At 62.2% G+C, this 14,070-nt stretch overlaps 2 protein-coding genes across 2 annotated transcripts; one reads left to right on the forward strand and one right to left on the reverse strand.

Annotated features, from left to right (window-relative positions):
• Positions 1–440: 440 nt before the first annotated feature.
• LOC103348427 (interferon lambda-4-like) lies at positions 441–4,124 on the reverse strand. Its single transcript, XM_051847367.2, has 7 exons — positions 4,051–4,124; positions 2,224–2,362; positions 1,646–1,825; positions 1,187–1,258; positions 962–1,105; positions 666–740; positions 441–539 (listed from the first exon to the last, which is right to left on the reverse strand). Exons 1-7 carry the CDS (start codon positions 4,122–4,124, stop codon positions 441–443), a joined length of 783 nt encoding a protein of 260 aa, XP_051703327.2.
• Positions 4,123–5,685, forward strand: LOC127491400 (interferon lambda-4-like). The gene is made up of 6 exons (XM_051847368.1): positions 4,123–4,194; positions 4,301–4,480; positions 4,868–4,939; positions 5,021–5,164; positions 5,386–5,460; positions 5,587–5,685. Exons 1-6 carry the CDS (start codon positions 4,123–4,125, stop codon positions 5,683–5,685), a joined length of 642 nt encoding a protein of 213 aa, XP_051703328.1.
• Positions 5,686–14,070: the final 8,385 nt, after the last annotated feature.

A 14,070-nucleotide genomic window follows, 5' to 3' on the forward strand; every position in this document is an offset into this window, starting at 1 on the left:
ACCAAACAAACACACGGAACAGCGTCGAGGTGGAGGAGCCACTGCAGGGCTTGGCCCATTGCACTTGCCGACCCCATCTCAGCAACCGGCACCCTCCTGGGGGAGCCCCACAGTGACCAGTCCCAGAATCGCCAAGAAGGCACGAGGCGCTGGCGGAGGGCGGACCTGCCCCGGGTCCGCAGGGTCACAGTCCAATAGAACCAGAATCCGGGGCCGCTCCCGCCAGACGGGCCCCCGGAAGAGCACCAGGATGCGCCGTCTTGGAAATCCGCTTCCCGGGAACCACATTCGCCTCCAACGCCAGCAGCAGGTGGATCCAAGTGCGGCCAATGGCGGCGGAGAGTCTCTGCGTCCCCAGCGCCCATTGGCTGAGGGACTCGCCTGGTCCAACGGGGCAGCCAATGGCGGGCAGAGTCCCGGTCCGGGCCCACGCGGCGCGGTCACACGCAAGGTCCCGCGTGCGCCACCAGCCTGAGGTCCCACGTGAGCAGACGCAGCAGGTTGAAGACGACGGTGGCTTCGTGGCAGCGCGGCGAGTCCTGGGCGCGGGTGCAGTGGGGCTGAGTCAGCTCCCCGCTCGCCCGCCAGCTCCCGAAGCCCGCGGCGACCCCAGCCTCCCGCGCTCCGCCCCGCAGGCTCGCCCCGGCGGCATCGGCTGCACTCACCGGCCTCCCCATCTTGTGTCGCCTCCTGGGCGTCCGCGGGGACTTCCTGGAGGAGCCTCTCCGGAACAGCTCCAGCTGGAGGTGGACACGAGGCCAGTGAGCAGGCGAGACCGGAACCTCCCCTCCCGGTCGGTCCGGGGCCGCCCCAGCCGCAGGTGCCAGCGCACCGGTAGACGCCACAGCGCGGGCATCGTGGCGGACTCGACCCTGCGCTACGCGGGACCAGGTCCGCAGAGCCCGCGCGCCGCGGGCTGCGGGCTGCGGGCTGTGGGCTGTGGGCTGCGGGCATCACTCACGCAGGCCACCACGTCCCGCTCTGCCGCCGCCAGCAGCTCCAGGGTCGCGCCGATGCCCGGGTACAGCTCCGGGCGCTGCAGGCTGCTCAGCACGGCCCGGGCGTCCGCGAGGCTCCGGGCCACGTGGCGAAGCCGAGCGCACGTCTGCGGGCAGCGGGCAGGAGTTACAGTCGGGCCGCGCTCGCTCGGCGCCGCGCGCGCCCTCCCGCCGGGTCCCCGCCTCACCGACGGCCGGGAAGGGTCCCTCCTCGCGCGGAAGGAGCAGTTGCGCGGCCTCCAGCTCAGCGTCTCTTCCTCCTGCGGGACGAGCGTCCGGATTCGCCGAGGCCGGCTCCTCGCCGGTGCCCGGTCTCGGCGCCATCCAGGATCCCTCCTGGGAACCCGACTGGCCGCGTGCGCTCGTGCGTGCTGTGCACGGACCCCAGCGCTCCCCCGGGGCTGAGCAGCGGGGCCAAAAGGCTCCCTGCATGCCCTGTGCAGGACCCGCGCCGGGCCGCGGAGCCCCGTCCACGCGGCCGGCGCCCTAGCGTGGCCGACTCAGAGCTGGGCTCCCGCTTGTTGCGGGCTTGGCCGGGACGTTGTGCGGGCAGAGCTCTGCGCCCTGAGCGAGGAGCTGACCTCGGGTCAGGACCGGCGTCTGGGAATGCGGCGCGCCCAGGGCCCCGGGGTGCGGGCGTCACTCACGTAGCGGTTTCTCAGCGCCGTGACGGCCGCCAGCGCCCTGGGGTCCAGCGAGCGGTAGTGGGAGAGCAGGCAGCGCCCGGGCGCCGCCTGGCCGGGCTCCGCCGTCGCACCCAGCGTCCACGCGACCCACAGCCCCGTGGCCACCGCAGCCGCGCCGCTCGCACCCATGTCTGTTCCTGCCTGAGGCAACGAGAGGGTCTGCGTTGGTTTAGCCTCGCAGAGCGACGACCGCCGCTGGGAGCCGCCTGGGATGCCCTGGGGCTGTGCCTCATCCCTCCCTCCGCACCTGCAGTGTCAGCTCTGCTCCTCGCGCTGCAGCAGGGTCGCCTGTCCCCTTGGCGGTGTCTGGACCGTCCATGGGAGCTTTTATGAGCCCTGGTGAGAACCTGTGGGCTAGTTGTCATCCCTGGCCTGACTTTCCCTCCAGGCAAGCAGGGAGGTGGACTTTACCTCCCCCTTGTTCCCTTGCCAGCAGCCTGAGTAATCGGTTGAGTAATTCGCCTGTATTTGCTTTCTCCACATTTGTTTTTCTTGCTCTGGTCTGTGTTTTGCAGTACAGGAATGAACCGAAAGCGCACCTTTTTCTCTTTCTTCGAAGCTGTGAGCACAGCCGAGGCTCCACCCACAGCAACATCCGGGCTGGGAGCCGCGCCCCCTGTGTCGCCCTGGCCTGGCCGCGCCTCCAGCCTCTGTGCCTTGCTGAACCCATTGAGGCGCCTGGTGGGGAGGAAGCTTGGGGTGAAAACCGCGACCCCTTCTTCTCCCTGCTCTCCTTCGGGGCTCCCCCGTGGGCTGCACCCAATGGAGTCCAATGACCGCCCCAGAACAGGGATGAGGGTTGTGGTGGGAGAAAGCTGGGAAGTGCCCATGGAGGAGCTCCTTCGCCCGGCTCAAAGTCCCTCTAACAGGATCTGGTGAAGAGTAGTCGGCCCCCTACTGGCCGGCCTCCTTGTTTCCCTCTGCGCCAGGGCCTCGGTTGGTGTCCTGTACCTATCCACCTGCTTCTCTGGCTCCTGCAGTCTCCCTTCTCCCCCTCCTCCAAACCCCTCCCCATGCTGGCCCCCGGGAGCTTGCACTAGCCTTTGCCATTCCTCCTCACGATCCAGTCCCCTGGAAAGGCTCCTAGTATCAACTCCACCTCAAATTATCCTCAATTGATTGGACCATCTGTTTCCTGCTGAGCCCTGACTGATACACTATAATTAAAGATGTGGGAAAATGCAAATTGAGACGAGGGTAAGCAGGAACCCGACTATATGCAGCGTGATTCCAATTTGGGCAGAATTGCTAGCAGGCAGGGTAAAAAAGGGAGAAAGAGTTACAAATTGTTTTTAACCAAAACAATTACTTCCAGGAGGTGGGTTTCAAGATTTACTTTAACTAACTGAGTTGTATTTTTTTTTAATGGATGAAATCTTTACAAGGAATAAGTGCTACTGTGGTAGTCATAAAACATATACATTGGCCGGCGCCACGGCTCAATAGGCTAATCCTCCACCTAGCGGCGCCGGTACACCGGGTTCTAGTCCCGATCGGGGTGCTGGATTCTGTCCCGGTTGCCCCTTCCAGGCCAGCTCTCTGCTATGGCCCAGGAAGGTAGTGGAAGATGGCCCAAGTGCTTGGGCCCTGTACCCCATGGGAGACCAGGATAAGCACCTGGCTCCTGCCTTCGGATCAGCATGGTGCACCGGCCGCAGCAAGCCAGCCGTGGTGGCCATTGGAGGGTGAACCAACGGTAAAGGAAGACCTTTCTCTCTGTCTCTCTCTCTCACTGTCCACTCTGCCTGTCAAATATATATATATATATATATATATATATATGTAAATAGGGGTGGCACTGTGGTGTAGCAGGTTAAAGCTCTGGCCTGCAGTGCTGGCATCCCATACGGCCGCCGGTTCAAGTCCCATACAGCTGCCGGTTCAAGTCCCGGCTGCTCCACTTCTGATCAGACTCCCTGCTAATGTGCCTGTGAAAGCATCGGATGATGGTAAGTTCTTGGACTCCTGCACCCACGTGGACACCTGGGAGAAGCTCCTGTTCTGTCTTCGTCCTCTCTTTCAGGAACTCTGCCTCTCAAATAATAAATAAATAAAGGTCTAAAAATGGGTTAAGAGTAGGATATCTCCTGTCAGTTTCGAAGATTCAGTGATGTAATATGGATACATCAATTACAAGGTCTGATACAACAGAAGCACCACACACACACACACACACACACACAACACACACGGGCTAGATAGGATGAGACAACAAGATAAGGAACCCGAGGTTGGGCGAAGTAGGAGAGCAGACAGGAGAGGCAGACAAGAGCCATATTTGGCGGTGAGGTTGGGGCTCTGCCATCCCTGGCACGCGAGCACCTGAGGGTAAAGTCCTCGCCCCGGCGACTTGAGCCAGCGCTGACGTTTCGAAAACTTGGCCCCGACGGGGAAGCCCGCGGCTCTGAGCATTCTCAACCGGGCTCATAAAATCGCCCATGGACGGTCCAGACACCGCCAAGGGGACAGGCGACCCTGCTGCAGCGCGAGGAGCAGAGCTGACACTGCAGGTGCGGAGGGAGGGATGAGGCACAGCCCCAGGGCATCCCAGGCGGCTCCCAGCGGCGGTCGTCGCTCTGCGAGGCTAAACCAACGCAGACCCTCTCGTTGCCTCAGGCAGGAACAGACATGGGTGCGAGCGGCGCGGCTGCGGTGGCCACGGGGCTGTGGGTCGCGTGGACGCTGGGTGCGACGGCGGAGCCCGGCCAGGCGGCGCCCGGGCGCTGCCTGCTCTCCCACTACCGCTCGCTGGACCCCAGGGCGCTGGCGGCCGTCACGGCGCTGAGAAACCGCTACGTGAGTGACGCCCGCACCCCGGGGCCCTGGGCGCGCCGCATTCCCAGACGCCGGTCCTGACCCGAGGTCAGCTCCTCGCTCAGGGCGCAGAGCTCTGCCCGCACAACGTCCCGGCCAAGCCCGCAACAAGCGGGAGCCCAGCTCTGAGTCGGCCACGCTAGGGCGCCGGCCGCGTGGACGGGGCTCCGCGGCCCGGCGCGGGTCCTGCACAGGGCATGCAGGGAGCCTTTTGGCCCCGCTGCTCAGCCCCGGGGGAGCGCTGGGGTCCGTGCACAGCACGCACGAGCGCACGCGGCCAGTCGGGTTCCCAGGAGGGATCCTGGATGGCGCCGAGACCGGGCACCGGCGAGGAGCCGGCCTCGGCGAATCCGGACGCTCGTCCCGCAGGAGGAAGAGACGCTGAGCTGGAGGCCGCGCAACTGCTCCTTCCGCGCGAGGAGGGACCCTTCCCGGCCGTCGGTGAGGCGGGGACCCGGCGGGAGGGCGCGCGCGGCGCCGAGCGAGCGCGGCCCGACTGTAACTCCTGCCCGCTGCCCGCAGACGTGCGCTCGGCTTCGCCACGTGGCCCGGAGCCTCGCGGACGCCCGGGCCGTGCTGAGCAGCCTGCAGCGCCCGGAGCTGTACCCGGGCATCGGCGCGACCCTGGAGCTGCTGGCGGCGGCAGAGCGGGACGTGGTGGCCTGCGTGAGTGATGCCCGCAGCCCACAGCCCACAGCCCGCAGCCCGCAGCCCGCGGCGCGCGGGCTCTGCGGACCTGGTCCCGCGTAGCGCAGGGTCGAGTCCGCCACGATGCCCGCGCTGTGGCGTCTACCGGTGCGCTGGCACCTGCGGCTGGGGCGGCCCCGGACCGACCGGGAGGGGAGGTTCCGGTCTCGCCTGCTCACTGGCCTCGTGTCCACCTCCAGCTGGAGCTGTTCCGGAGAGGCTCCTCCAGGAAGTCCCCGCGGACGCCCAGGAGGCGACACAAGATGGGGAGGCCGGTGAGTGCAGCCGATGCCGCCGGGGCGAGCCTGCGGGGCGGAGCGCGGGAGGCTGGGGTCGCCGCGGGCTTCGGGAGCTGGCGGGCGAGCGGGGAGCTGACTCAGCCCCACTGCACCCGCGCCCAGGACTCGCCGCGCTGCCACGAAGCCACCGTCGTCTTCAACCTGCTGCGTCTGCTCACGTGGGACCTCAGGCTGGTGGCGCACGCGGGACCTTGCGTGTGACCGCGCCGCGTGGGCCCGGACCGGGACTCTGCCCGCCATTGGCTGCCCCGTTGGACCAGGCGAGTCCCTCAGCCAATGGGCGCTGGGGACGCAGAGACTCTCCGCCGCCATTGGCCGCACTTGGATCCACCTGCTGCTGGCGTTGGAGGCGAATGTGGTTCCCGGGAAGCGGATTTCCAAGACGGCGCATCCTGGTGCTCTTCCGGGGGCCCGTCTGGCGGGAGCGGCCCCGGATTCTGGTTCTATTGGACTGTGACCCTGCGGACCCGGGGCAGGTCCGCCCTCCGCCAGCGCCTCGTGCCTTCTTGGCGATTCTGGGACTGGTCACTGTGGGGCTCCCCCAGGAGGGTGCCGGTTGCTGAGATGGGGTCGGCAAGTGCAATGGGCCAAGCCCTGCAGTGGCTCCTCCACCTCGACGCTGTTCCGTGTGTTTGTTTGGTTCCGCCGCATTGGCCGTTCTGCTCCTGTTGTATTTATTGCCGCTTATTAGAGCGTGTTTGGTGTGCACTGGCTGTTTCCGTGTGATCATTGCGAGGGGCACCGCCCCCTACCACTAAGGGCTGGGCCGGCGGTCAGGTCGCCAGGTTTCCCCCTGACCATGCCATTGTGAACGACCTACCTGAGCCCCAGCACTCTCACCTGTAGGCTGCACTGAGAAACTTGCCTAGCAAAGCAGTCATGTGCGTTGAAATCCTGCTCTTAAATCTTTAAAAAAATATAATTTGGGTATTGAAAAAGAGCGAGAAAGGGACTCTCCCATGTGCCGGTTCACTCCCCAAGTGCCCACCACAGCCTCAGGCAGGAGCCAGGGACTCCATCAGGGTCTTGCACTGGGGTGGCGGGAACCCAAGCGCCCAGCCATCATTGGCTACCTCCCCAGGTATGCGTTACAGGCAGCAGAGAGAAGAGCAGGGCTGGGCCAGGAACCTGGGCACTCTGATGGGGGGTGCAGGTGCGCAAAAGGGCAGCAGGAACCTGCACCAAATGCGCTCACTGAAGTCACGTTCCCTCAGCCTTTCCCTGGGTCTCCTCTGTGGGGCCTCCAGGGGAAGCTCCCAGCCCTCCCCGTGGTGCCCTTCACCCAGACCCCATGCACCCTCACTCCGCAGGAGGTGGTGCCCTGTCCCCTCTCTGCCTAACCCCAGATCCCGCCCCTCGGGCCCAGGAGCCGCCCTGTCCTGCTCAGGCTGCCCGCCGCGCATCCTTTGGGAGCCCACCTGAGACGCAGTTGGTTTCTCTTGCTCCAGCTGCTCCCTGGCTCTCAGGGCCCCGCCCAGCTGGGGACTTTCTCCCTAGGGTTCCCTGGAGCCAGGTGACACCGCAGCCGAGTTTCCACTCTTCCTACATCAGCTGTGGCAGCCGACCACATAGGCTAAAACTGCACCATGGAGCTCGGACTGTACTCCTGTCCCAGACAGAGCTGGGGAGCCCCAGACAACAGGCGGGGACACAGCACAGTGGCAAAACCACCAGGGCAGACCGAGACAGGGCCCGGGGGACAGCTCAGCGTGGCCATGGGACCCCTCTCCTGATGGTGGTGACCAGAGCCAGGGCCTGGAGCTGGCTGAGCCCCACAGTTGCTCCATGAGGGTCTCCAGCCCGAGTGCTTCCTTGGCCCTGGAGCTTCCCCCACTCAACTTCCTGTTCTGCCCTGGCTCAGACTTGGCCCGGGGCTGCCCGCTGGGGCTGATGCCTGCTGCTCCCCTCCCAATGCTCCCAGGACCCTCCCCCATGCCAGGGCGTCCCCATGGCACAGTTCACATCTCTGTCCTACAGGAGCTGCAGGCCTTCCAGAGGGCCAGGGCCGGACAGTGAGGCTCCCCCTGGCCCTGCCGGACGGTGAGGCTTCCCCTGCCCCGGCTGTGGTGAATGCACCTCCCAGCTGAACCTGCAGTCCACATGAGCGCCCTGTGACGCCCACCCTGCCTGCAGAGGAGTGGGCGAACCCTGCCCGGGGGCAGCCCTCACCTGTCCTGCCAGGCTCGTGCGCCAGCCTCCCTGTCCTAGGCTAACCTGCACACTTCCTGTGGCTCGCTGCCTCTGCTCTCAGGGCAGTGGGGTCAGCTCGTGCTCCTGCAGGGGAGGCCTGGTGTCGTCCTCCTGGGGTTCCACCCTCCCCCTGGAGTCAGTCACTGCCAGGTCTAACCTGCCCCCACCCCTCGCGCCGTGGCCTGACTTGAGCCCCTGCTCTGGGGGAGGAGTCACTGCTGCTGAAGACCCAGGTGCCCCTCCCACCTCTTCCCCAGGGCTGGGACCGGGGCAGCTGCGGGAGAGCCGGGAGAGTCGCCCCACCCAGCCCCGGCCCTCGTCTGTCCTGGGCTCCTTCGCCCTCTGCTTGCCCTCCGTGCTCCCTCCCACTGCCCCTCCTCTGCCCCTGCCTGACCGCACGGCTTTGTCTACTCACTGTCCCCTGACCTGTCCCCTTCCCCACTCGTGTGTGCTCCTCGTCTCGTCCCCACGGTGTTCTCCCTCGCTGGGACTCACCTGTCTTCTGTCTCCTTCCTCAGGTGTGGGAGCGCCCCGAGGCCCTGGAGGCCGAGCTGACTCTGTTGCTGAAGGTTCTAGAAGCCATGGAGGACTCAGCCCGGGGGCACGTCCTGGAGCAGCCCCTCTGCACACTGCGCCACACCCACGCCCAGCTCTGGGCCTGTATGGGTCCTCAGGGCCTGGCCCGGCCATGTTGTGGGGTCTGCCCCCCACCCTGCATTTCCCTGAGCCCCGGCCCCACCTCACACACCCCCTCCTCTGCCCTCAGCTCCACAGCAAGCCCCGGGGTGCCTCCACCACTGGCTACACTGGCTCCAGAAGGCCCCAAAGAAGGGGAGGTGGGGGGAGCGGCTGGGACCCAGGCCCCGGGCAGCCACTGAGCCCTGCCTTTCTCCCCCACAGGAGGCCCTGCCTGCCTTGAGGCCTCTGTCACCTTCAGCCTCTTCCACGCAGGAGCTGAAGTGTGTGGCCAGAGAACCCCTGTGCGTCTGCCCCTCCCACACTCCTGCCTCCTGGCATGGATCTTGTGTGCTGTTCAGGCATCAGCCTGGTCTGCATTCACTGCCTCCCGGACCCTGTTTATATATTTGTGTGTTTATGTGTGCGGTTCTCACGCCGATCGAATGTGTAATATCTACTCTTGGTAACACGGTGCTAATAAACACTGAAGATGACCCTCATTGTGATGTGGGACTGTGTGTGCTATATGTTCCTTTTGTGTTGCAGCCCCACAAGTGCCCATACCATAGCCTCCACAGATGTTCAAGCTGTCCATCTGGAAGTCCCGCGGGCCCTCTAGCTGGGCACTGTCTCTGCTCCCATGTCTGGGGCTGACCCCTCTGTGCTGCCCGCTGGGCTCCAGCCCAGAGGCTAGGGCTGCACCTGCTCCTCTGCTCACTGACATTGTGGGTGGAGCCTGGGGCCCCGCCTCCTCCCCAAGGGGCCAGGTCCTTCCTGATCCCTCAGAAGCCTCTCTGGGCCCTGCCCAGGACCCCTGACCCCAGAGCCTGCAGGAAGCTTCCACCTCTCACACCTGGCCTCTCCCTGACTCTCCCGCCAGCGCAGTTCTGTACTCTGCAGCCAGAGAAAGTTCTCTGCCACTGGGGACCCTTGTGATGGACCAGGGCAACCCCCACAATCCAGGCTGCTCCCCAGCGTCCCTTTGCCTGTGACTTGAGACTCACACACAGGCTGCAGGGATGAGGGCAGGGCCAGCACCGTGTCTGAGCCTGTGCCGGGGTGTGCGGGTGATGCTCTGTGTGCTGTCCTCTGGTGGGGGGCAGGGGTCACAGGGCGGAGTATGCTCCCTTCCTGTCAAGTCACCCCTGAGCGTGCCTCGGTGCTGGGGCCTTGCGGGTCCTCCATGAGGAGAAGCCTGCCCAGCAGTGTCCATTCCTCTCATGCTGTCCACCGGCCGCGTGTGGCTGCCGAGCCTGAAGTGCGGGGAGTGGAGCGGCCTGTGCTCTGAGTGGGAAAGGTGGGGGAGAAGGACCGCTCTGTCTCACTAGAACCTGTGCACTCACTGTACGTGGAAGCGATAGAACACCGCATACATTCAGGCAAATGAAGTCTTTTTTTTTTTTTTTTTTTTTTTTTTTTTTTGACAGGCAGAGTTAGACAGTGAGAGAAAGAGAGAGAGAGAGAGAAAGGTCTTCCTTTGCCGTTGGTTCACCCCCCAATGGCCGCTAGGGCTGGCACGCTGCACCAATCCGAAGCCAGGAGCCAGGTGCTTCCTCTGGTCTTCCATGCAGGTGCAGGGCCCAAGTACTTGGGCCATCCTCCACTGCCTTTCCGGGCCACAGCAGAGAGCTGGCCTGGAAGAGAGGCAACTGGGACAGAATCCGGCGCCCCAGCCAGGACTAGAACCCAGAGTGCCGGTGCCGCAGGTGGAGGATTAGCATAGTGAGCCGCGGCGCCAGCCCAAATGAAGTCTTTTTAAGATTAATTTCATGTTTCTCTTTTTTTAGATTTATTTATTTGAAAGTCAGATTTACAGAGAGAGAAGGAGAAACAGAGAAAAGAGAGGGGGGGGAGAGAGAGGGAGAGAGGGAAAGAGAGAGAGAGAGATTTCCATCTGTTGGTTCACTATCCAAATGGGCACACAATGACCAAACTTGGGCCAAGTTGAAGCCAGGAGCCAGGAGCTTTATCCGGGTCTCCCACATGAGTACAGGGGCCCAAGCACTTGGGCCTCTTCCACTGCTTTCCCAGGCCACTAGCAGGGAGCTGAGTTGGAATGGGAGTGGCCAGGCCTGGAACCAGCACCTGTATGGGATGCCAAGGCTACAGATGGTGGCTTTACCCACTGCACCACAGTGCTGGCCCCCTTGAATGTGGTTGCTGGAAAGTTGACATTTCATGTGTGGCTCCCGTCATATTTGCATCCACCAATTGGATGTGGAGGGCGTGATGTCATAGCACCAGGGAGCGGTCTCCATCTGACTGCTCAAGCGTCCTGGGTGTACCCACAAGGGGTTGCATTTGAATCCCCAGTGAGGGGACATGCTCAGGGCCCCTGATGGTGCAGGCGACCACACCCCAATACACCTTGCGAGTGGGGGCGGGGTCTCCCTTCCTCTGGCAAGCCCAGTGCACCCCATGCAGGCTGCGGGAATCCAGCCCTATTCAGGGACCTGAGCGAGGGAACGTTGCGTTTGGCTTCAAATGGTGCTGATCCGGTGAACAGGAGCGTGTCTGGGGAAAGCGTCCTGACAGAGGCGAGCGTGTTATGGAGTTTGAAGTGAGCAGAGACTCCTGGGTGCCCTGGGGCCCGGGTGGGGTCTCGTGCACCCTCCTCAGGGAGAGGCGGGGGGGGGGGGACACTGACACACGGAGCAGGGAGGTGAGGACGGAGTGGGGAGCACAGGCATATGAGGGGCTGAGGGCAGCCTCTGGAGTCTGCAGGGGGAGGAGGGAAGCTCCCGGGGGCCCCTAGAGGAGGTGGCCCTGGGGATACCTGGATCCCAGCCTGCAGGTGCTGAGTGGACTCTGAACTCCAGAACTGGAGCCAATAAATCGCCTCTGTGTGAGACACCTCGTCTGTGACCATTGTGACCACGGCCACAGGTGCCACACAGCAACTGCAGACACATTCGCCTCCTGCGAGGTCCCCAGCTTGTGCTGGGGAAGGGGCTTCAGTGCCGGCTCGGGGGGCTCGGGCCCTGGGCATCTGCCCACCACTCCCTTCCTGCTTCTCCACATCCCAGGTTCGCAAAACAAATCAACTCTTTCAAGTAAGAGTTTCCTTTGAGCAAAAGCTATTTTGGAGTTTAATTAAACACTTTCTACATGCTATGAAAATGGTATGTTTTATTTTTTACATCAAAAAGCTTTGCACTAAAAGAAACTCACATTTAAAAAAATATAAAGAGAAAGAAGAAAGAGAGAAAGAGAGAGAGGGAGAGAGAGAGAGACCTAGATAGCCAGAGAGCGCTCTCCCTTCCACTCCTTCACTCCTCAACTGCTTGCAATGGCCGGAACTGGTGGGAAAAGAAACCAGGAACCAGAATCTCGAGCCACGTCCTCCATGTGGGCGGCAGGAGCCACCTTTCTGAGCCATCACTGCTGCTCCCGAAGTTCTGCATTTGCCGGACGCCGGAGACAGATCCGGGGTGAGTGCCCAACCCAGGGAGTACAGTGTGGAGCACATGCATCTTAGACAGAGTCCTACCCATCAGCCTCAACACCTGCCCTGAAATTCATATTTTGTTTGTTTGTTAATGCAAGTCCTGAGTCCTGAATTCTGGGATGGGCCTGAGATCCTGCATTTATTTCTTTAAAAAAAAAAATATTATGGGACCGGTGCAGCAGGTTAAGCTGTAGCCTGCAGCACCAGCATCCCATATGGACACGGGTTTGAGTCCCGGCTGCTCCACTTTCTTTTTTTTTTTTTTTTTTTTTTTTTTTTTTTTTTTTTGACAGGCAGAGTGGACAGTGAGAGAGAGAGACAGAGAGAAAGGTCTTCCTTTGCTGTTGGTTCACCCTCCAATGGCCGCCGCGGCCGGCGCGCTGTGGCCGGCGCACCGCGCTGATCCGATGGCAGGAGCCAGGAGCCAGGTGCTTTTCCTGGTCTCCCATGGAGTGCAGAGCCCAAGCACCCGGGCCATCCTCCACTGCACTCCCTGGCCACAGCAGAGGGCTGGCCTGGAAGAGGGGCAACCAGGACAGAATCCGGCGCCCCAACCGGGACTAGAACCCGGTGTGCCGGCGCCGCTAGGCGGAGGATTAGCCTAGTGAGCCGCGGCGCCGGCCCCGGCTGCTCCACTTTCAACCCAGCTCCCTGCTATGGCCTGGGAAAGCAGTGGAAGATGGCCCAAGAGCTGGGCTCCTGCCACTCCTGCGAGAGGCTGGGAGGAAGCTCCTGGCTCCTGGCGTCAGCCTGACCCAGCCCTGGTGGTTGTGGACATTTAGGGAGTGAACCATAAGACAGAAGATCTCTCTCTCAGTCTCTCCCTTTCTCTCTCTCTGTGACTTTCAAATAAATAAACAAATCTTTAAAAAGTTTTTGTATTTACTTTATTTTTTATTTTATTTGAAAGTCAGAGGAGAGAGAGAGACAGCAAAAAATCTCCCACCTGTTTTTCTCTCCCCAAGTGCCCACAGCAGCCAGGACCGAGCCAGGCCAAGACCAGGAACCCAGAACGCAATCTGGGTCTCCTGCATGAGTGACCTGGACCCAAGCACTGGACCCTCGCCTGCTGCCTCCCAGGGTGCACTTTAGCAGGAGGCTGGATCAGAAGCAGGCAGCTGGGACCTGAGCCCGGCACTCCTATCTGGGATCCATGTGTCCCAGGTGGTAACTTACCCACCAAGCCATAAGTCCACCCCCAAACTCATGTTGTAATCCCATTATCCTTGAACTTTGTGAAGCACCTCCGTACCAGGAAGTGGGAAGCCCCGACCCGGCTCTGCCCCTACAGCTAAGGGCACTGGCATCAGAGGAGCAGGCTGAGCAGTTGGTACGAGGGCTGAGCTGAGGCCACACGCACACCCCAAGCCCATAGGTTCCAACCCGAGGGTCCTGCTCCGCCACATCCTGCCTGCAAGGCAGTGTCGCTGGCACCCCCCGGGGCTCCTGGTCCCTCCAGGGTTTGCCGCACAATCCCTAGGGCCCCTGTTCTCAGCCATTCTCCAGGCAGCCATGCGCAGCCACGGACCCTTCCAGCATGCAAGAAAGCACAGGACAACTGTTATATCTTAATGTTAGCCGTCGCAAAGCACACCGGACACCGGGGTAAGGGAAAGGGTTTACTGGGGAACACCCTACAGACCAGAGTGAAGGGACGGTGAAGGAAAAAGAGAGAAAGAGACTGTGAGAGAGACAGAGGAGGGAGAAGAGAGAGGAGAGAAGCCAAGAGAGGCCAAGAGAGCACAGGAGAGAAGGACTGAGAGAGCAGGAGAGAAGGGCCAAGAGAGCATGTGTGTAGGAACAGGCCCTTTTAAAACTTTGCCTGAGGGCGGGCAGGGAAGCAGGAGCAGCCAATCCCATTAGGATGGGGGTGGAGCCTGGCTCAGGTAGCTGGGCCATGTGGCCACCTGGCTACAACTGCACCAGTTTCCTAACAACAACGGTGTCCCCTTCTTACTGCCGAGCAGCTACCAAAATATTTTTGACTGTGACGGGGTGATTCCTGTGGTTCTCTGTGGATGCTGTAAGGAGAAGCCACGGTGGCTGCTCCCGTAACTCCTGCAACCCAGAGCGGGGGCTGAGCCTCAGTGCCATTTCCTGCCGGCTGTGAGCAAACAGGTGACAGGAGATGTCTGCCTCCAGGTGGGCTGACACCAAGGCATGCCGGCCCCGTGGGCACACAGATGTGTCGGAGAGGGAATGATGCCCCCAGACAGGGGCCTGCTCCACGACACCTGTGCACCTGCAGCTGTGATGGGGAGAGGTGGTGT

Source organism: Oryctolagus cuniculus, chromosome 18 (assembly GCF_964237555.1).
Source record: "Oryctolagus cuniculus chromosome 18, mOryCun1.1, whole genome shotgun sequence".
In the NCBI taxonomy this organism is placed as follows: Eukaryota; Metazoa; Chordata; class Mammalia; order Lagomorpha; family Leporidae; genus Oryctolagus; species Oryctolagus cuniculus.

Excerpts from the sequence above, each read along its gene's own strand:
- LOC127491400 (XM_051847368.1), top strand. The coding sequence starts at position 4,123 with ATGGACGGTCCAGACACCGCCAAGGGGACAGGCGACCCTGCTGCAGCG. Across the intron at positions 4,195-4,300 it reads GAGCAGAGCTGACACTGCAG|GCAGGAACAGACATGGGTGC; the intron begins GTGCGGAGGGAG and ends TCGTTGCCTCAG. Across the intron at positions 4,481-4,867 it reads CGGCGCTGAGAAACCGCTAC|GAGGAAGAGACGCTGAGCTG; the intron begins GTGAGTGACGCC and ends CTCGTCCCGCAG.
- LOC103348427 (XM_051847367.2), bottom strand. The coding sequence starts at position 4,124 with ATGGGCGATTTTATGAGCCCGGTTGAGAATGCTCAGAGCCGCGGGCTT. Across the intron at positions 741-961 it reads AGCGGGACGTGGTGGCCTGC|CTGGAGCTGTTCCGGAGAGG; the intron begins GTGAGTGATGCC and ends GTCCACCTCCAG. Across the intron at positions 540-665 it reads GACACAAGATGGGGAGGCCG|GACTCGCCGCGCTGCCACGA; the intron begins GTGAGTGCAGCC and ends ACCCGCGCCCAG.